General features: G+C 49.9%; 1 protein-coding gene across 1 annotated transcript in view; it reads left to right on the forward strand.

The window, feature by feature from the left end:
* aclya (ATP citrate lyase a) overlaps positions 1 to 21,907 on the forward strand; it is a 204,334-nt gene that overhangs the window by 90,894 nt on the left and 91,533 nt on the right. Inside the window, exons 8-11 of the mRNA XM_063038010.1 lie at positions 11,588 to 11,702; positions 13,041 to 13,177; positions 18,513 to 18,574; positions 19,592 to 19,709. Of these exons, the coding sequence (XP_062894080.1) occupies positions 11,588 to 11,702; positions 13,041 to 13,177; positions 18,513 to 18,574; positions 19,592 to 19,709 (432 nt within the window). The remainder of the gene's footprint in view (positions 1 to 11,587; positions 11,703 to 13,040; positions 13,178 to 18,512; positions 18,575 to 19,591; positions 19,710 to 21,907) is intronic.

Here is a 21,907-nt window from a genome sequence, read left to right on the forward strand (position 1 = left end):
CCTTCTCTGGAGACTGTAGTGCACGGAAATCCCAGGAGGTCAGCAGTGTCTGAGAGGAGAGTGACCGGCAGCTTGAACCAGCCTGGGCATCCTCCTCCTCCTCCTCCGACCCCCCCTCGTTAACAAGGCGACGCGGTACCGCAGCGCACTACGGTGCCGGCGGCCCGGGTTCGACTCCCTGCCGCAGCCCGCGAGGGGTTCTACGTCCCCTCCCCGTGACCGGGTGGTTCCCCCCCCTCCTCCTGGATGCTCCGGTTTGCCCCCACATTCGCGATGTAATGATGCAGATCTATAAAACTCTGGTTAGGCAACACTTGGAGTACTGTGTCCAGTTCTGGTCGCCTCACTACAGGAAGGATGTGGAACAGCATTGGAAAGGGTACAGAGGGGATTAACCAGGATGCTGCCTGGTTTAGAGAGTATGGATTATGATCAGAGATTAAGGGAGCTAGGGCTTTACTCTTTGGAGAGAAGGAGGATGAGGGGAGACATGATAGAGGTGTACAAGATAATAAGAGGAATAGATAGAGTGGATAGCCAGCGCCTCTTCCCCAGGGCACCACTGCTCAATACAAGAGGACATGGCTTTAAGGTAAGGGGTGGGAAGTTCAAGGGGGATATTAGAGGAAGGTTTTTTACTCAGAGAGTGGTTGGTGCGTGGAATGCACTGCCTGAGTCAGTGGTGGAGGCAGATACACTAGTGAAGTTTAAGAGACTACTAGACAGGTATATGGAGGAATTTAAGGTGGGGGGTTATGTGGGAGGCAGGGTTTGAGGGTCGGAACAACAATGTGTACTATTCTATGTTCCAGTGACCTACCGATTGGCCATTGTGTATTGTCCCGCAATTAGGCTGGGGCAATTAAATGGCGGGTCGGTGGGCGGTGAGGCTCGAAGGGCTGGAAGCCGAAATAATTAACTGGGACTTGTGATCTGCACCAGCTATTCATATGACCAATTCACGTGACCGTGATAGGAAGGGATGGGTGTCGGGGGGAGATGCTGAGCAGGTGTTCCACCTTGCCCAAGGGTGACCTGCAGGTTAGCAGAGGGAGGGAACACCTTACACCTCCTATGGCAGAGACGTATCTCCTCCTCACCACCCCTACCCATGTATATAACAGGCAAACAAGGCAGCGTTCCTCTGGGAGGCGACGGTGGGGTGGTGGAGGTTTGGGGAAGGGGGGGGGACAAGGCGCAAAGCGCGATACTGGGATACTGGCGCTCAGGCTCTGCACCCGTAATTACGAAAGCAGTAATCAGGCAGTCGCACAGCGAGCCCAAGCCCTGAAGATCGATGGCGCGTGGGATGTCATCGGAAAGGGACAAGCCCACGATGGTCTGCTAATTACGATCCAGCTCGTCTTCCATCAGGCCTTCAGTGGAGAGCATCGCTAACAATGGGGGTGGAGGGGAGTAGTTTGATGTCCCCCTCCAGCCTGCCGTCCCCCAGGCAGCTGCAACAGGCAGCCCCGCGTTGCGGGGGCCCAATTTGCGCCGGATCTGAGGCCATGCAGCACCCCAAACCCACCCCACTGTCGGTCCCGCCAGAGAACCAGACTTGCAGTTTTCGGCATGAAGTGTCAGTGTGCAAAACCACTCAGGAAACAAGTTTATCAGGCCTCCTGATAACTTTTAGATAAGATGGTTGTCTCCCTGAACGAGATGGCCAGCAACGCCTCCTTCTGATGTCGTGGTAAAGGATCGGCCAGTGAGATGAGATCTCCTGGTGTGCTGTCCGCCAGCCAGTTAGAATCGCGTGTGGGTGAATTTTATTTATAGATGTAGCATAGGAACGGAAGCTTCTGGCCCTGTCAGCCCTCGCTGCTCAATTCAGAATCAAAATTCAAAGTAAAGTTATTGTCAAAATACGTAATTGTCACCATTTACAACCCCAAGATTAACGCTGGAGCAGAAATAGACCATTCGGCTCATCGGGCCTGCTCCTCCATTCCATCGTGGCTGATTTATTTTCCCCCTCAACCCCCATTCTCCTGTCTTCTCCCTGTAACCCTTGACACCCTGACGAATCGAGATCCTATGAACCTTCGCTTTAATCTACCCAATGACTTGGCCTCCTCCACGGCCGTCTGAATTCCACAGAGTTCTGGCTGAAGAAATTCCTCCTTATCTCTGTTCTAAAGGGATGTTCCTCTATTTTGAGGCAGTGTCCTCTGGTCGTAGACTCTCCCCCCCATAGGAAACATCCTCTCCACATCCACTCTATCTGTGTCCTCTGGTCGTAGACTCTTCCCCCCCATAGGAAACATACTGTCCGCATCCACTCTATCTGTGTCCTCTGGTCCTAGGCTCCCTCACTACAGGAAACATTCTCTCCACATGCACTCTATCTGTGTCCTCTGGTCCTAGACTCCCCCACTATAGGAAACATCCTCTCCACATCCACTCTACCTGTGTCCTCTGGTCCTAGACCCCCCTACAATAGGAAACATCCGCTCCACATCCACTCATCTGTGCCCTCTGGTCCTAGACTCCCCCACTATAGGAAACATCCTCTCCACATCCACTCTATCTGTGTCCTCTGGTCCTAGACTCCCCCCACTATAGGAAACATCCTCTCCACATCCACTCTATCTGTGTCCTCTGGTCCTAGACTCCCCCACTATAGGAAACATCCTCTCCACATCCACTCTATCTGTGTCCTCTGGTCCTAGACTCCCCCCACTATAGGAAACATCCTCTCCACATCCACTCTATCTGTGTCCTCTGGTCCTAGACTCCCCCACTATAGGAAACATCCTCTCCACATCCACTCTATCTGTGTCCTCTGGTCCTAGACTCCCCCACTATAGGAAACATCCTCTCCACATCCACTCCATCTGTGCCCTCTGGTCCTAGACTCCCCCACTATAGGAAACATCCTCTCCACATCCACTCCATCTGTGTCCTCTGGTCCTAGACTCCCCCACTACAGGAAACATCCTCTCCACATCCACTCTATCTGTGTCCTCTGGTCCTAGACTCCCCCACTATAGGAAACATTCTCTCCACATCCACTCTATCTGTGTCCTCTGGTCCTAGACTCCCCCACTACAGGAAACATCCTCTCCAGATCCACTCTATCTGTGCCCTCTGGTCCTAGACTCCCCCACTATAGGAAACATTCTCTCCACATCCACTCTATCTGTGTCCTCTGGTCCTAGACTCCCCCACTATAGGAAACATCCTCTCCACATCCACTCTATCTGTGTCCTCTGGTCCTAGACTCCCCCACTATAGGAAACATCCTCTCCACATCCACTCTATCTGTGCCCTCTGGTCCTAGACTCCCCTACTATAGGAAACATCCTCTCCACATCCACTCTATCTGTGTCCTCTGGTCCTAGACTCCCCCCACTACAGGAAACATCCTCTCCACATCCACTCTATCTGTGTCCTCTGGTCCTAGACTCCCCCACTACAGGAAACATCCTCTCCACCTCCACTCTATTCGGTAGGTTTCAATGAGATCCCCCACCCCACGCCCATTCTTCTAAACTCCAACCACAGTCCAAAGAAGTAGAGGTTAGTAGGTTCGTTGGTCATTGTAAATTGTCCTGTGATTCGGCTGGGATTAAAATCGGGGATTGCTGGGCAGCACAGCTCAAAGCGCCGGAAGGGCCTGTTCTCAATTCAACAAAAAAGAAAAGGCCCTGTTTGTTCCCACTCTTTGTCTCCTGCCAGCCAGTCATTCCATCTTCGAATCTTTTTATTAGCACTGATGTCTTCTTCTGGTTGTCAGTCTTTGTAGGATTTTCACTGATGTTATTGTATTTCTCTGACGTACTGTGAACATCTACAAGAACGTGAATCTCAGAGTAGCGTATGGTGCCATCTGTGTGCTTCGATGACCAATTTACTTTGAAGCTTGAACACTCTCTTGATCCATTTTCCTTGCAATGTGTTATCTCTGTGTAAGGAAATCCAAAAGTTTAAAGTTCAGAGTAAATTTTATTATCAAAGTACATCTTTGTCACCATATACAACCCTGAGATTCATTTTCTTGCAGGCATACTCTGTAGATCTATAGAATAATAACCATCAGCGCCGGACCCGGGAACAGAGGTTTCTGGGTTCGAATCTAGGCGGATCCACTCCCGAGGACGCTTTCCATCCGTGCCGGGTTGAGTGTCGAGATCGCAACTCGACCTCGTAACCTGAAGGGAAAAATACTGCAAAAATTGTCTGTGTGGGGAGTGACACACAGTCTCTCTCTCTCTCTGAAAAATCACTGATGCATGCACGGACACACGGACGCACATGCACGCCAACAAAGAAAAGTATAATAACCACAACCGAATCAATGGAAGACGGTCCAACTTGGGCGTTCAACCAGAGTGCTGAAGACAACAAACTTTACAAATGTGAAAAGAAAAAAGTCATGGTAGAAAATAAATAAGCAACATATATCGAGAATGTGAAATGAAGAATCCTTGAAAATGAGTCCACAGACCCTGAGATCCATTTTCTTGTGGGCATACTCAAATCTATAGAATAATAACCATAACAGAATCAATGAAAGACCGTCCAACTTGGGCGTTCAGCCAGACTGCGGAAGACAACAAACTGTGCAAATACAAAAAGAAAGAAGTAATGGTAATAAATAAATAAGCAATAAATATCGAGAACAGGAGATGACGAGACCTTGAAAATGAGTCCATTGGTTATGTGAACATTTCAATGATGGGGCAAGTGAAGTTATCCCCTTTTGTTCAAGAACCTGATGGTTGAGGGGTGTTAACTGTTCTTGAATCTCGTGGTGAGAGTCCTGGGACTCCTGTACCTCCTTCCTGGTGGTTGAGGGGGTAATAGCTGTTCCTGAACCTGGTGTATGAGTCCTAAGGCTCCTGTACCTCCTTCCTGATCATTGAGGGGTAATAACTGTTCCTGAACCTGGTGGTGTGGGTCCTGAGGCTCCTGTACCTCCTTCCTGATGGTTGAGGGGTAATAACTGTTCCTGAACCTGGTGGTGTGGGTCCTGAGGCTCCTGTACCTCCTTCCTGATGGAGGCGGTGAGAAGAGAGTGTGTCCTGGGTGATGGGGGTCCTTAATGATGGATGCCCCCTTCCTGAGGCACCGCCTTTTGATGAGGGGCTCGACGCTGGAGAGGCCAGTGCCCTCCGTGGAGGGGGCTGAGTTCGCAACCCTCTGCCGCCCTTTCCGATCCCGTGCCGGGACCCCTCCGTGCCAGACGGCGCTGCATCGGGTTAGCATGCTCCCCACGGCACATCTGGCGAAATCTGCAGGAGTCTTGAGTGACTGACCAAACCTCCTCCATCTCCCTGTTGCACCCCGGTGACCAACTTGGTAACCCGGAGGTCTTTGGAGTGTGGGAGGAAGCTCTCACGGTCACAGGGAGAACGTAGAAACGCAGCGGAATTGAAGCCCGGTCACTAGCGCTGTAATGGTGTCACACTGATCACCATTCTGCCGTGTGATCTTCAGTGGTGGCTCAATACTTCCAACCTGATATTCTCACTCGGACTGGTGGTCCTCAAGTGGTGCTGGTTATCTGACACGAGGACGAGCGAGTCTGCAGACGCTGGAAAACCAGAGCAATGCACGTGCACGCAAAATGCTGGAGGAACTCAGCAGGTCAGGCAGCATCTGTGGGGAAAAAAGTACAGTCGACGTTTCAGACTGATTCATCAGGTCTGGGGTGCGGGGATGAAGAATCAGAGCAAGAAATAGAAGTGGTTGGTGATAATGTGAAACCGGGAGAGGGGGAGGGAAGAAATAAAGAGCTGGGAAGCTGATTAGTGAAAGAGGTAAAGGAGGAGGGGCCTTCTATCCTCTTACATCAGATTCTCCCTTCTCCAGCCCTTTCCCTCATTCACCAATCAACTCGCCAGCTCTTCGTTTCACCCCTCATCCTCTCCCCGTTTCACCTCTCACCTTGTGCTTCCTCCTCCCCTCCCCCCACCTTTGCACTCTGACCCCTCTCCTTTATTTCTCTCCTCCAGTCCCGATGAAGGGTTTCGGCCCAAAGTGTCGACCGTTTGACTCTTTTCCATAGGAGCTGCCCGGCCTGCTGAGTTCCTCCAGCGTTTTGTGTTTGTGTTTTCCCTGGCTGGCTGACCTTCATTGGCCCAGCACAGGCAGCTGTTCATTTACAGACAAGAAACAAAATTATCTCAAAATGTTGCCGAAGTAGATCAGCTGGAAGCGAAATGTTCATTCAGCAAAACCCTGTGTCGTGGTGGCCTTGACAGCCTCTTCCCTCTTGTTCGTGCCACCTCAAACTCGCCCCTCTGCATCGATTCAAAGCACGATATTACAAGTTTCTTTGTGCTCCTGGGTTGAACACACGAGATTCTGCAGATGCTGGAAATCCAGAGCAAAGCGACAGACAGACAGACACACAGAGACACGCACAGAGACACAGACGCACGCACGCACAGAGACACAGACACACATATAGACACAGACGCACACACACACAGACGCACACATGCAGACACAGACACACGCACAGAGACACAGACGCACGCAGAGACACAGACACACATATAGACACAGACGCACACACACACGCAGACACAGACGCACGCACGCAGAGACACAGACACACATACAGACAGACACACGCACACAGACACACATACAGACGCAGACATGCACACAGACGCACACATGCAGACACAGACGCACGCACGCAGAGACACAGACACACATACAGACACAGACGTGCACACGCACACAGACGCATGCCCACAGACGCACGCACACAGACACAGACACACACACACACCATCTATGGAGAGGAATAAGAAGTTGACGTTTTAGGCCAAGACCCTTCATCAGGACGGGAGATGAAGGGGTTGGGTGGGGGAAGAAGTCAGAATAAGAAGGTGGTAGCCTCCAACTTGGTGACCATGAGAGTGAAGGTGCCTTGGTAATGAGAGAGAGGAGAGAGGTCAGAGGAGATTAGCCAGACTGGGTCAAGCTGACAGGAAGGCAACCGTAACTCAAATAACCAGGGTGTCACAACAGCGGTGTGCAAAAGAGCGTCTCTGAACGCAGAACACACTGAACCGTGACGTGGCAGTTACTTTGAAAACAAACCGAAACTGCTCAGAGACTCGGAATGGGAGTGTGTTGACACTGTATGACGAGCTCTCCACAATAACGAAGTCTTTAAGTCGGGGGGGAAAAAAATGTTCGATCCTTCATTTTACAACCAGCAGAAACAGACTGTCTTGTAACGGTAAAAATACCAGTGATGCTGGAACTAGTGATAATCCAGAATAAACGGTCCAAGCCTATTAGCAAACTTAAACGTACTAAGCCAAGCCTTAGTGACCCGGAGAGCTACGTTGACTGGAGTCAGGGCTTTAAGCTTTGGCTCTTGTTAGGGTCACCCATGCCAAACAGGTCAGAGGGTAGAGGTCAGACTGAAGAGTGGTCCACCGGTCCTCCAGATTCGGGGGTTCGGCTCAGAGCTAACAACAAAACTGTTATGGAAACAGCAATGGTGAATCCTTCTACGTCTGAGTGCCGACGGTATTCCTGAGTCTCCACCCGGGACTTGCATGGCTGACAGCAGTGAAAACCGAGAGGAAGCTGCTGGCATAATGAAGGAAGCCCTGAACACCCCCAGAGATGGAGGACCTTCATTGTTGCTCTAAACGCCAGCGGCGTAACAGTCAGTGAGAGAGTAAGTAAATCAAAGAAAGTACGTTTGATCCTTTATTCAGAAACCAGCAAAGGAAAAGAATCTTGTAACGACAGAAAAGGATGAAACTACAATGAAATAGACAGTTGAAGTGTATTGAAATGTACTTGAGCCTTAGCAGATTTAAACATACTCGGCCAAGCGTTCTTAAGCGGTCAACAAAAGAAAATATCGTTTCCCCCTGTTCTAACCAGACAAAGGACGAAGCATATTTATGTAACTGCACTCTTCGATCCCACCACGTCCCGCCCCACGAGGCAAATTACCCATAATAAACGCGCAGCACAAAAGGCGATGCAGACCGGTACGCGGCCCCTGCGCTTGGGGACGGCGGCGGCAGGTCACCACACTGGGGGGTTCCGCTGCTGTCCCGGATAAAGTGGCCACTCTTGCGAGCTGAATGGGGCTCCCCTTCCGTGATGGACGTGCCTATTCTGGGCTTAAGTGCGCCTCGGGGGTGCGACGGGGTGTTAGCAGCGACTGCGAGTTCTTATTTTTGCAAGCAAGCTTTACGGAGCAATGCATTACTGAACCGCCCGAGGACAAGCTCTGTTCTGCAGTTCTGGCCTGTGACCGACAAGGGAAGATTGAAAGCATGCAGAGAAAATGGACAAGGATGGTTCAGGGGCTCGAGGACCTGAGTTTATACGGAAAGGTTGAATAGGGTAGGACTTTACTCCCTGGAGCGTAGGAGAATGGGGGGTGGGGGGGTAGACAAAATTATGTGGGGTATAGATAGGGTAAATGCAAGCAGGTGTAGCCCCCCTGGCCAGCCTCGGGGTCGCTCGGCTCGCTGTTGTCTAGGGAAACAGCCCTCGGCCCCTCCAAACTGGGTAATTAGTTTGTGTGGATGCTGTGTGATGTACCCCACCCCGCCCAAATAACAGACAATACACCAGATACGATTAAATGATTTACAGTTTATAGATATTACTGGAACTATATAACTAATAGAGAATAAAATATAAAAGGAAAATCAAAGGCACCACACTTATCAAAGTTCAATCTCTTCGTGCACAAACAGTTGGAGCTCAGGACCCTTCTTCTTCACCCTGCGACCCCTCGGACCACCTCGACCCGCCCCCTGGGACCAACAACGGTGGTCGACCAGACGCTCCACACGAGTCCGTCTCCGTCTCCTCTCCTCGCCGAACGCCCCGCTGGGGGTCCAACCCCGTCAGCAGACTCACAGCACCTGGTCCATCCTCTGTCTCTCTCTTCCGCCTTCTCCCCCCCAAAACCCCGCGCATACAATATCTTACAGACACACCAAAAACATAACAACTATCCCAACTGGTTCATAACATCTTCTTATCAGTAATGCGATTCAAACAAACTGCTAGCGGGAAGGACTTTCTCAGCAGTTAATATAACAAAGAAGCCCTTTCAATTATAACATAACAAAGAAGCCATTTTAATTAGACTAAGCAGTGACATAAAAAAAGAAGAAACTCTTTACACAGGCTTTCTCACACCGAAGTTGGACTAGAGGTCATGGGTTAAGGATGAAAGGTGAAATGTTTAAGGAGAACCTGAGGGGGGAACTTCACTCAGAGGACGGTGAGAGTGTGGAACGAGCTGCCAGTGGAAGTGGTGGATGCGGGTGCCACTGCAACTTCTAAAAGGAACTTTGATAAGTACGTAGATGGGTGGGATATGGAGGGATGTGGTCCAAGTGTGGGTTAGGTAGAGTAGCAGTTTAACATGGGCTGGATGGGCCGAACAGCCTGTTTCTGTGCTGTAGTGATCTGCAACTCTTGACTGGTGTCAGTTCTGCGCTCTTGCACACACCAGGATGCGTTCTACTTTGTTTTCCAAGCTTTGAGGCTATGCGGGAGAAGGAAAAATAAAAGGAAGGTACTCTGGCTCAAACAGCACCTGAGGTGAGACGTTTGAACAGCAGCCGGAATGCTGGGTGTGGAACCAGTTTTAAGCAGAGACACAGAAAGCAGGAGGCCCCCTCCGAGCTCTGTGTAGCTTTTACTCTTGTTCAACCTTTGCGCTGTCCTTCGTTCGCCGTCTTACTTTCAACGAGCGGTTTCCGACACTGGGCGACAGGACAGGGAACACTTCTTTCGGGCCGGCATCACCGGCCAAATCACGGCAGCCGAATATGTCGTTACGGTACTCAGTACGATGTGACGCACTTTCGGACCGGCGGGGTGTGGGGCTCGGAATAAATATCAGTCTCTCTGTTTTTAAAAACAAGGCCTGCATCATTTCAGTAGTGAGGTTACAAGCAGGGCAGGTGTCGACAAGGGATTGCAGCCGGCGGACAAGGTAATTGTAGGCCGTATCTCGGGTAATGATGAGTTTGAGTACAGAGAGGAAATTAAGAACCTGGTGGCATGGTGCGAAGACAATAACCTGTCCCTCAACGTCAGCAAGACGAAGGAATTGGTTGTTGACTTCAGAAGGAGTAGCGGAACGCACGACCCCATCTACATCGGTGGTGCCCAAGTGGAACAAGTCAAAAGCTTTAAGTTCCTCGGGGTCAGTATCACAAATGACCTGACTTGGTCCAACTAAGCAGAGTCCACTGCCAAGAAGGCCCACCAGCACCTTTACTTCCTGAAAAAAACTAAAGAAATTTGGCCTGTCCCCTAAAACCCTCACTAATTTTTATAGATGCACCATAGAAAGCATTCTTCTAGAGTGCATCACAACCTGGTATGGAAGTTGTCCTGTCCAAGACCGGAAGAAGCTGCAGAAAATCGTGAACACAGCCCAGCACATCACACAAGCCAATCTTCCGTCCTTGGACTCACTTTACACCGCACGCTGTCGGAGCAGTGCTGCCAGGATAATCAAGGACACGACCCACCCAGCCAACACACTTTTCATCCCTCTTCCCTCCGGGAGAAGGCTCAGGAGCTTGAAGACTCGTACGGCCAGATTTGGGAACAGCTTCTTTCCAACTGTGATAAGACTGCTGAACGGATCCTGACCCGGATCTGGGCCGTACCCTCCAAATATCCGGACCTGCCTCTCAGTTTTGTTTGCACTGCCTTACTTCCCATTTTTCTATTTTCTGTTTATGATTTATAATTTAAATTTTTAATATTTACTATCGATTTGTAATCCAGGGAGCGGGAAGCGCAGAATCAAATATCGCTGTGATGATTGTACGTTCTAGTATCAATTGTTTGGCAACAATAAAGTATAAAGGTACGCCAAGTGGCCCCACGTTTCCCTAGAGTGAAATAGATTGCTGTTTCCTTTCTTTCTTTTTAAATCCTTTTATTAATTTTTCAAAATTATAAACTCAATAACAAAGTTGGTACAAAGAGATTGGAAAAATGTTCATCAGCATATATAAAATGAATTTTAAGTAACATAGATATAAAAGACTTCCAAACTCATAATAAGATTAAACATTAAAAAAGAAATAAAAAGAAAAAAGATATATAAACAAAAAAAACCCCAAAAGAAAAAAAGAAAAAAAAACCCAAGAAAAAAAAACAAAACAGGGCTAGACCAACAGCTAGATTGCTGCTTCCTAATGGTTTCTAATCCTTTACCTCCTCGAAACCTCTGGAACACTGAAAGTCCTTGATAGAGTGGCCTTGGAGAGGACATTTCCTATCCAGGACCAGAGGGCACAGCCTCAGAATTGAGGGACGTCCCTTTAGAACGGAGATGGGGCGGAATTTCTTTAGCTGGAGGGTGGTGAATCTTTGGAATTGGTTGGCACTGGCAGCTGTGGTGGCCAAGTCATTTGGGTATACTAAAGCGGAGGGTGATAGGTTCTCGATTGGTTACAGGGAGAATGCAGGAGAATGGGGTCGAGAGGGAAAATAAATCAGCCATGATGGAATGGCGGAGCAAGGTCAATGGGCCGAATTCTGCTCCTGTGTCTCGTGGAGATGAGTTTAAGGTCACCATTGTGGATCTATTGCCCTTCGCAGGAAGCTTACATCGCTGATCTTGATGCGAAGAGCGGGGCCAGTCTGAAGCTGACTATTCTCAACCCCAAGGGCCGGATCTGGACCATGGTGGCTGGAGGAGGTGCATCAGTTGTGTACAGGTACGGCCCACCGCCTATCGCGCTGAACCCGGGGCGCAAATTGCGGAGCCTCGGTAGCTCCCACTAAATCGTACCGCTGGCGGTCACTCCTCTGGCGGTTTCTGTGGGCCTGTGGGTTTCCCGGCACCTCTTGTGTCCCAAGATTCTTCAGAACGCTTTCAGTATCCACTGATGACGGTGATTCCCTGAAGCAACACGCGCACACAAAATGCTGGAGGAGCTCAGCAGGTCAGGCAGCATCTACGGAAATGGATGAACAGCCAACGTTTCCGGCCAAGGCCCCTTCACCTGAACTGGAAAGGACGGAGGGTGGGGGGACGGGGGGAGATGTCATTTACCTTTTCCCTTCACCTGCCTATCAGCTTCCCCAGGTTCCCCTCCCCCTTCCCCTTTTCCCCCATGCCCCGCTCTCCTCTCCTCTATCAGACCCCCTCCCCCCCCCATCCAGTCCGTTACCTCCTCTCCCTATCATCGCCCAAGCTTCTCACTTCACCCCACCCACCCGGATTCACCTATCCACTTCCCCCTTCGTCCTCCTTCCTCTTACCCTCACCCGAATCCCAAAACTTCGACTGTAGAGGTTGCCTGACCAGCCGACTCACTCCTGCATTTTGTGCGTGTGTGTGTGTTGTTTTAGGGAGCCATAGTTTGTTTGGTGTGTTTTTTTTTTGCTCAGAAAGACTGTTGCTGGTGAGTTCTGAAAGTATTTTGAACAACTGTGAGCATCTTGTGAGGCAGCTCGTGCAGAGGGAGCTCATGCTTGAACTGAGATGATAAAGTACGTAAAAGGGTTAACACAGTCAATTAACCATTGCAGGCTGTTTTTCTGAAAGAAACCGCTGATGATTAACAAATGTGCTAAGCCATGCTGAGCCGTATTTCTTCTCGGGAGTTAAGACAGTGTTTCAAGGTCTTCGTTTCTTTGTGCAGTCATGCACAGAGATAAGACCACTCTCGCCTGTTTTGTGTATGAGGCCTTGAAACCTATTCTGTAATTTGTCTCTCGGTACTGTCAAGCAACAGATAAGTCTGTCTCCAGCTTGGTATGTGTGGGGGTATCTGAATGACTATATTCATTCTGTAAGGGGAACAGTCTCAGACTGTTCCTGTTTGAGTGGCTAACTGAGTAAGACCCGGGTGCTTTGAATAAAGAGTTTGTACTTGTATGGTCTCTGGGTGACTTTATCTGGATTTGACTACCACAGGGAAGGGGAGGAGTGGTTCTGCCGTGAAAATCTTTGCTCCTTCAGTTACCAGGCTGTTTTTTTTCATTACTCTCTATTGTCTGTGCACGTCTGAGATGTGTTTTGTTTCCCTCTGCGCCCCCCCCGGTTGTAGCGACACGATCTGTGACCTTGGCGGGGTGAACGAGCTGGCGAACTACGGCGAGTACTCTGGCGCCCCGAGCGAACAGCAGACCTACGACTACGCCAAGACCATTCTGTCCCTCATGACGAGGGAGCAGCATCCCGAAGGTGAGGCCACTGGGGAAGGGCACCCCTACCTCCCCCCACCCCCGGACAAAGGAGGTACTGTCTAAAGCAAGCCTGGTTCTGTGACGTGATGGCTTTGCCCCCCTCCAGTGCTCCACCGCTTCGTTCGAGCACTAAATAACGAAATTTCACATAGCCTTAGCGAAGGTCACTTCATCACCTATAACCCCAAAGGTCAAAGTAAATTGATTTCAGAGTACATGTACGTCGCCACACTCACAACCCTGAGATTCTTGCGGGCATACTCAACAAATCTATGGACTAATAACCGTAACAGAATCAGTGATAGACCGCACCAGCTCGGGCGTTCAACCAGAGGGCGGAAGACAACAAACTCTGCAGATACGAAAAGAAAGAAGTGATAGTAATAAATAAATAAGCAATAAATATCGAGAACTTGAGATGAAGAGTCCTTGAAAGTGAGTCCATGGGTTCTAGGGACATTTCAATGATGGGGTGAGGTAAATTATCCCTGATTCAAGAGCCTGGTGGTTGAGGGGTAATAACTGTTCCTGAGCCTGGTGGTGTGGGTCCTGAGGCTCCTGTACCTCCTTCCTGATAGTTGAGGGGTAATAACTGTTCCTGAACCTGGTGGTGTGGGTCCTGAGGCTCCTGTACCTCCTTCCTGCTGGTTGAGGGGTAATAACTGTTCCTGAACCTGGTGGTGTGGGTCCTGAGGCTCCTGTACCTCCTTCCTGATGGTTGAGGGGGTAATAACTGTTCCTGAACCTGGTGGTGTGGGTCCTGAGGCTCCTGTACCTCCTTCCTGATGGTTAAGGGGTAATAACTGTTCCTGAACCTGGTGGTGTGAGCCCTGAGGCTCCTGTACCCTCTTCCTGATGGCAGCAGTGAGAAGAGAGCAGTGGTCGGGGTCCCTGATGATAGGTGCTGGTTTCCTCCGGCTTTACCCGTGATGGACTGGGCCGTATCCACTACTTCTTGTGGATTTTCCATTCAAGGGCGTTGGTGTTTCCATTCCAGGCTGTGATGCAGCCAGTCATTGTACTCTCCACCACACATCTACTTGTCAAAGTTTTAGATGTCACACTGAAACTCCTGAGAGAGTGGAGGTGCTGCCAGGCTTCCTTCGTAACTGCACTTGCGTGCTAGGCCCAGGAAAGGTCCTCCGAAATGATAACACAGTACAGCACAGTACAGGCCCTTCGGCCCACAATGTTGTGCCCGCCCTTAAACCCTGCCTCCCATACAACCCCCCACCTTAAATTCCTCCATATACCTGTCTAGTAGTCTCTTAAACTTCACTAGTGTATCTGCCTCCACCACTGACTCAGGCAGTGCATTCCACGCACCAACCACTCTCTGAGTAAAAAACCTTCCTCTAATATCCCCCTTGAACTTCCCACCCCTTACCTTAAAGCCATGTCCTCTTGTATTGAGCGGTGGTGCCCTGGGGAAGAGGCGCTGGCTATCCACTCTATCTATTCCTCTTATTATCTTGTACACCTCTATCATGTCTCCTCTCATCCTCCTTCTCTCCAGAGAGTGAAGCCCTAGCTCCCTTAATCTCTGATCATAATGCATACTCTCTAAACCAGGCAGCATCCTGGTAAATCTCCTCTGTACCCTTTCCAATGCTTCCACATCCTTCCTATAGTGAGGCGACCAGAACTGGGCACATACTCCAAGTGTGGCCTTACCAGAGTTTTAACAATGAGGAATTTAACCCCCTCCACCTCTGATTTCCCCCCCCGCCCCGCAATGAGGACTGGGTCTTGGGCCTCCAGCTCCCCCCTCCTCCTGAAGTCAATAGTCAGCTCCTTAGCCTTGCTGACATTGAGTGAGAGGTTGTTGTCATGACACCACTCAGCCAGATTATCAATCTCCCTCCTGTATGCTGATTCGTCACCGTCTTTGATTTGGCCAACGACAAGAGGTGTCGTCAACACACTCGAATGTGGCAACAAAATCGTCGACTCTCGAGACGACAAGACCAGAGGGCACCACCTCAGAACAAGAGGCGAGGGGGAATTCCCTTTGCCAGTGGGTGGTGAATATGTGGAATTCATTGCTACAATCAGCTGTGAAGACCAGGTCATTGGGTATATCTAAAGTGGAGATTGATAAGTCAGAGCGTCAAAGGTCACAGGGAACGGGCAGGAGAATGGGGTTGAGACGGATAGTAAATCGACCATGATAGGATGGTAGATGGGCCGAACATCCTAATTCTGCTACAGTGTCTTATAAGCTTAGCTTTGCTCCCCTCCCCATTACAATACACACATATTATTTTTCAGAAGTTTTATTTCTGATGAATATAATTTGTTTGTGTGTTCCGACGACAGCATAACCCTCTCCACTCTTCTGCGTTGCTCCCCATCGCATTTTCCCCGCTGCCTTTTAAACGATAGGTGACCAGCTGTGGGCAGGACGGTCCTGTAGCAGTCGGGGTAATTGCTTGGCGATCACCGATCGGGGTTTGGTTCCTGCCGTTCTCCCTCAGGAGTCCGCGTGACCGCGTGGGTCTCCTCCCACGTTCCAGGGACGCACCGGTTAGGGGTTTGGGGGGGGGGTGGCATGAACTACGTTGGCATGCCGGCTGGGATTAGTAAGATGCGGGTGCGCCGCGTTGGCGCCAGGAGCGAACTACCATAATAAACACGCCGGCCGGTGGCGCGGTGACTTCCCCGAGGCGAGCGGTTCCCGGGTTCCGATCCGGCCGGCTCCTTGCACGCTTTCCATCCGTGCCGGGTTGAGCGTCCGGCCGGCAACTCGGCCCCGTTTTTTAAAAAAAAAATCACACGGGCAAAAATGCTAAAAGGCCGCCTGATGCGCCACAAGCCGTGGAGAGGAACAGCGACGATACTAAACGTAATAAACGCACCGCGTGGTTAGCGGACAGGTACGTGGCTCCTGCACACCGTGTGTTTTGATGTCTCGATGTACACGCGACAAATGCACTAAACCTTTCTCAAGTTTTTACCCTGATGGGCACGATTCATGTGCTAAGAACAGCAAAACACTCTCCCTTGACCTTCATCAAAGTTGCTGGTGAACGCAGCAGGCCAGGCAGCATCTCTAGGAAGAGGTACAGTCGACGTTTCAGGCTGAGACCCTTTGTCACGACTAACTGAAAGAGCTAGTAAGAGATTTGAGAGGGGGAGGGGGAGATCCGAAATGATAGGAGAAGACAGGAGGGGGAGGGATGGAGCCAAGAGCTGGACAGGTGATTGACAAAGGGGATATGAGAGGATCACGGGATAGGAGGCCTAGGGAGAAGGAAAAGGGGGACGGGGGGAAGCCCAGAGGATGGGCAAGAGGTATAGTGAGAGGGACAGAGGGAGAAAAGGTTGGAGGCTACCCAGACGGAATATAAGGTGTTGTTCCTCCAACCTGAGTGTGGCTTCATCATTACAGTAGAGGAGGCCATGGATAGACATATCAGAATAGGAATGGGATGTGGAATTAAAATTTGTGGCCACTGTCTGGGTAGCCCCCAACCTGCTGGCATGAACATTGACTTCTCAAACTTCTGCTAATGCCCCTCCTCCCCCTCGTATCCCATCCGTTATTTATTTATATACACACATTCTTTTTTTCTCTCTCCTTTTTCTCCCTCTGTCCCTCTCACTATACCCCTTGCCCATCCTCTGGGTTTTTCCCCCTCCCCCTTTTCTTTCTCCCTGGGCCTCCTGTCCCATGATCCTCTCATATCCCTTTTGCCAATCACCTGTCCAGCTCTTGGCTCCATCCCTCCCCCTCCTGTCTTCTCCTATCATTTTGGATCTCCCCCTCCCCCTCCCACTTTCAAATCTCTTACTCACTCTTCCTTCAGTTAGTCCTGACGAAGGGTCTCGGCCTGAAACGTCGACTGTACCTCTTCCTAGAGATGCTGACTGGCCTGCTGCGTTCACCAGCAACTTTTATGTGTGTTGCTTGAATTTTCAGCATCTGCAGAATTCCTGTTGTCTCCATTGACCTTTGCCTCTTTAACCCCGCTGCTTCCAAATCACAGACGACCGAAAGTAGGCTGACCAGCCTCTCCTCTGACACCTACTTGGCCACTGTCATTATCAGTATTTGGTAAAAGTTTTGCAAAGTCTACTGCACCGCTCTGTTTGGTTTCTCCTTGGCATGATGAGGCCACACTCAGGTTGGAGAAACAACACCTTATATTCCTTCTGGGGTAGCCTCCAACCTGATGGCATGAACTTCGACTTCTCGAACTTCCAATAATAACCCCCACCACCCCTATACCCTTCTCCATTTGCCATCCCCTTCTCCATTTGCCATCCCCTTTCTCCATTTCCCACCCCCTTCTCCATTTCCCACCCCCTTTTCCCTCTCTCACCTTATCTCCTTGGCTGCCCATCGCCTCCCTCTGGTGCTTCCCCTCTCTTAATCTTTCTTCCATGGCCTTCTGTCTTCCCCTGTTAGATTCCCTCTTCTCCAGCCCTGTCACCGATTAACTTCCCAACTCTTCACTTCATCCCTCCCCCTCCCGGTTTCACCTATCGCCTTGTGTTTCTCTCTTACCCTCCCTTCCTCCCCCCGCCCCACCTTTTAAATCTACCCCTCAGCGTATTCTTTTCTCCAGTCCTGCCGAAGGGTCTCGGCCCGAAACGTCGACATTTTACTCTTTTCCGCAGATGCTGCCCGGCCTGATGAGTTCTTCCAGCATTTTGTAAGTGTGCTGCGTGGTTGTTATTCTGTGGATTCATTGGTCATACCCGCAAGAAAATGAATCTTGGGATTGTATATGGTGGCATCTACATACTTTGATAATAAATTTGCTCTGAACTGGGATAGACGACAGAGCCAACGAAAAACTATGCACAAAGACTGACAAACAACCAATGTGCAAACAAAGACAAACTCTACAAATATACAAAAAAAAACAAGAAGTAAATAATACTGAGACGTGAGTTGTGGAGTCCTTGAAAGTGAGCCCTTAGGTTGTGGAATCAGTTCAGTTTTGAGTGAAGTTATCCCTGCTGAAATGTTTCCTGCACATTTGGGAACACTCATGGCTGTATAAATTTTCTGCTGTTTTTCTTTTGACCCCTGCATCTTAGAAACACAGAAAACCTACAGCACAATACAGGCCCTTCAGCACACAAAGCTGTGCCGAACATGTCCATACCTTAGAAATTACCTCGGGTTACCCTTGGCCCTTTATTTTTCTGAGCTCCATGTACCTATCCAGGAGCCTCTTTAAAGACCCTATCGTATCCTCCTCCACCACCGTCGCCGGCAGCCCATTCCACACACTCACCACTCACTGTCTGTATAAAAGAAAACTTACCCCAGACATCTCCTCTGTATCTTGTCTGAGTTAACTGTTTTCTGCTCTGTTCAGGAAAAATCCTAATTATCGGAGGGAGTATCGCCAACTTCACAAACGTAGCAGCAACGTTTAAGGTAATGTCATCTCTCGGTCTCCAGCTGCTAAGGTTCTTGATGCTGATGTTCAAAGTTCGTTGAGCACCGCTTCCAGTGTAAAGGGGAACGAGATAATTGTTACTCCGGATCCGATGCAGCACAAAAATAAACACAATAAGATTCAAAAAAACAATAAATATAAATACTGCAGATAGTTACTCGCACAGGATCGTGGGATTAACCCTTAGCAGGTTTACTATGATGCCAAGATCAGCGAGGGAGCAGAATCGGTTGGTTATGCTGGACAGCAATCTTTTTTTCAAAAGTGTTGCTTCCTCAGAAATTACCTTTTTGTCTGATAGACTGTTTCAAGCTGAGCACAGATAATTGTTTAATTGCATCATGGCGCTGACGCTTTGCAGTAGTTCAACTCAGCTAAAAATGTTTTGTTGGCGATTTTCGTTTATAACTCAGTGTCTAAGGCTTCTCGCTTAAGTGTCCAACAATAATCAGCCAGCACTGATGGATTCCAGTTGCCCTGATACTGTTTCTCCATGACCACAATGTCTTGGTGAAACCTTTCACCATGTTTGTCACTGACAGCGCCAAGATTTGCAGGGAAGAAGTCTAAATGGGAATGCGGAAAATGAACCTTTGGTGACATGTTGTACTTCATGGATTTGTGTGCTTGAAGCATGTTATCAACCAGCTGCATGTAGTTTGGTGCTCTGTAGTTGCCAGGAAAATTTTCAGCAATGTCCTTGAATGCCTTCCATGCGAATTTCTCCGGTCCCACGAGAAGTTCTTTGAATTGCCTGTCGTTGATGACCTGTTTGATTTGTGGACCAACAAAAATGCTTTCCTTAATCTTGGTATCTGTTATTCTGGTAAGCATCTGTCTCAAATATCAAAAATAAAAGGTTGGAAACACCCCCATCGATGGTGCCCGACCTCGAGCTGCTCCAGTGTTTGGTGTCTGTTGCTTGGAGCAAGGTTTGTGTGGAGATGTAGATAACCTTGAGGTTCTGCCTGTTTATCTGTAAATTCCTTCCCCAGGGCATAGTACGTGCGATCAAAGACTACCAGACCCCCCTGCAGAATCACAACGTCTCCATTTTTGTCAGGAGGGGCGGACCCAATTATCAAGAGGGACTCCGTGTCATGGGCGAAGTCGGTGAGTAGCCTTGTCCGCAGGTTTTGCAGTATACGTGAGGTAAGATGGCGGCACGTTGGTTTGGTGCTGCCCTCAGCGCAAGGAGGGGCTGGGTTGTGTTCACCGGCGTGAGATGGGGAACTGCTGCGTGCTTGTTCTTGCGGAAACGTGGCTCCGCGCTCCGTCTATCTTCAGGCGGTGACGCTCGGGGACCTGGGCCGTGTCATTACTTTGTGCGACTGTGTGAGTTTACCGCCGTCACAGTTATACGTGCTGTACGTATCTGGTGCTGTGTGTGTGACCGCGTTTTGTGCCCTGGCCTTCGAGGAACGCTGGTTTGATCGGCTGCATTCGTGTATGTGGCCGAGTGACAATTAAACTTGAATGGTCTCCAACCGAAGTTCATTAGAAAGTCTGGCTGGTTTTGCAAAGAGGAGACAGTTGTGTGAGGTTCCCCAGTTGTTGGAATAAATTACCCGTCCATTCTGGGGTTGATAAGACGAACAAATATTTGAAGGTAAACAGAGTTAATAAAATTTCGCAAGCATCCCGGCAGCTCGTTAAGCAGCCTCATGTGCGGTACCTTGTCAAAGGTCTTCTGAAAATCCACGTACGCAACATCCACCGATTCCCCTTTGTCTATCCTCTGTTATTTCTTCAAAGCATTCCAGCAGATTTGTCAGGCATGATTCTCCCTCAAAAGGAAACCAACGACAGCCTGTTGTATGATGTGTCTGCAAGTACCCCTAATCAATCAATATCTCTCTCCCCCCCTCTCTCTCTCACCCTCCCTCTCTCTCTCCCCCCTCTCTCCCCCCTCTCTCCCCTCTCTCCCCCTCTCTCCCCCTCTCCCCTCCTCTCTCCCCCCTCTCTCCCCCCTCTCTCCCCCCTCTCTCCCCCCTCTCTCCCCCCTCTCTCCCCCCTCTCTCCCCCCTCTCTCCCCCCTCTCTCCCCTCTCTCCCCCCTCCCCCTCTCCCCTCCTCTCCTCCCCCCCTCTCCTCCCCCCTCTCCCCTCCCTCCTTCTCTCTCTCTTCCCCCCCCATTCACATACAGACACTTATTTGTTCACTTAAATAAATAAATAGTACAAAAATTGAACTAAAAAAATGTAGTGAGGTAGTGTTCACTGGTTCAATGTCGATTCAGAAATCTGATGGCGGAGGGGAAGAAGCTGTTCCTGAATCATTGAGTGTGTGTCTTCAGGCTCCTGTACCTCCTCCCTGATGGCAGAGGGGAAGAAGCTGTTCCTGAATCGCTGAGTGTGTGTCTTCAGGCTCCTGTACCTCCTCCCTGATGGCAGAGGGGAAGAAGCTGTTCCTGAATTGTTGAGTGAGTGTCTTCAGGCTCCTGTACCTCCTCCCTGATGGCAGAGGGGAAGAAGCTGTTCCTGAATTGTTGAGTGAGTGTCTTCAGGCTCCTGTACCTCCTCCCTGATGGCAGAGGGGAAGAAGCTGTTCCTGAATTGTTGAGTGAGTGTCTTCAGGCTCCTGTATCTCCTCCCTGATGGCAGAGGGGAAGAAGCTGTTCCTGAATCATTGAGTGTGTGTCTTCAGGCTCCTGTACCTCCTCCCTGATGGCAGAGGGGAAGAAGCTGTTCCTGAATCACTGAGTGTGTGTCTTCAGGCTCCTGTACCTCCTCCCTGATGGCAGAGGGGAAGAAGCTGTTCCTGAATCATTGAGTGTGTGTTTTCAGGCTCCTGTACCTCCTCCCTGATGGCAGAGGGGAAGAAGCTGTTCCTGAATCGTTGAGTGTGTGTCTTCAGGATCCTGTACCTCCTCCCTGATGGCAGAGGGGAAGAAGCTGTTCCTGAATCATTGAGTGTGTGTCTTCAGGCTCCTGTACCTCCTCCCTGATGGTAGTGATGAGGAGAGGGTGGTGGGGGTCTTTAATGATGGATGCCGCCTATTTGAGGCACTGCTGCGATGCCTCAGAAATTCCTGGTATTGCAGGGCTCTTAAGGAAGGAGCAGATAGGCTGGAGCTCAGATTTCTGGGCAGTGTCCTTAGGTGTATAAAATCATGAGGGGCATAGGTAATATGGGTGATGACAGTCCTTTCCCCTCGGTTAGGAGAGTCTAAGACTGTTGGGTGTAGCTTTACGGTGAGAGGGGCGGGTGTGTGGAGTGAGCTGCCAGAGGAGTTAGTAGGGATGGGATACAGTTTCAGCATTTTAAAGGCCTTTGGACAGGAGAGTTTAACGGGGGCTATGGGCCAATCTG

Source organism: Mobula hypostoma, chromosome X1 (assembly GCF_963921235.1).
Source record: "Mobula hypostoma chromosome X1, sMobHyp1.1, whole genome shotgun sequence".
Lineage (NCBI taxonomy): Eukaryota > Metazoa > Chordata > Chondrichthyes > Myliobatiformes > Myliobatidae > Mobula > Mobula hypostoma.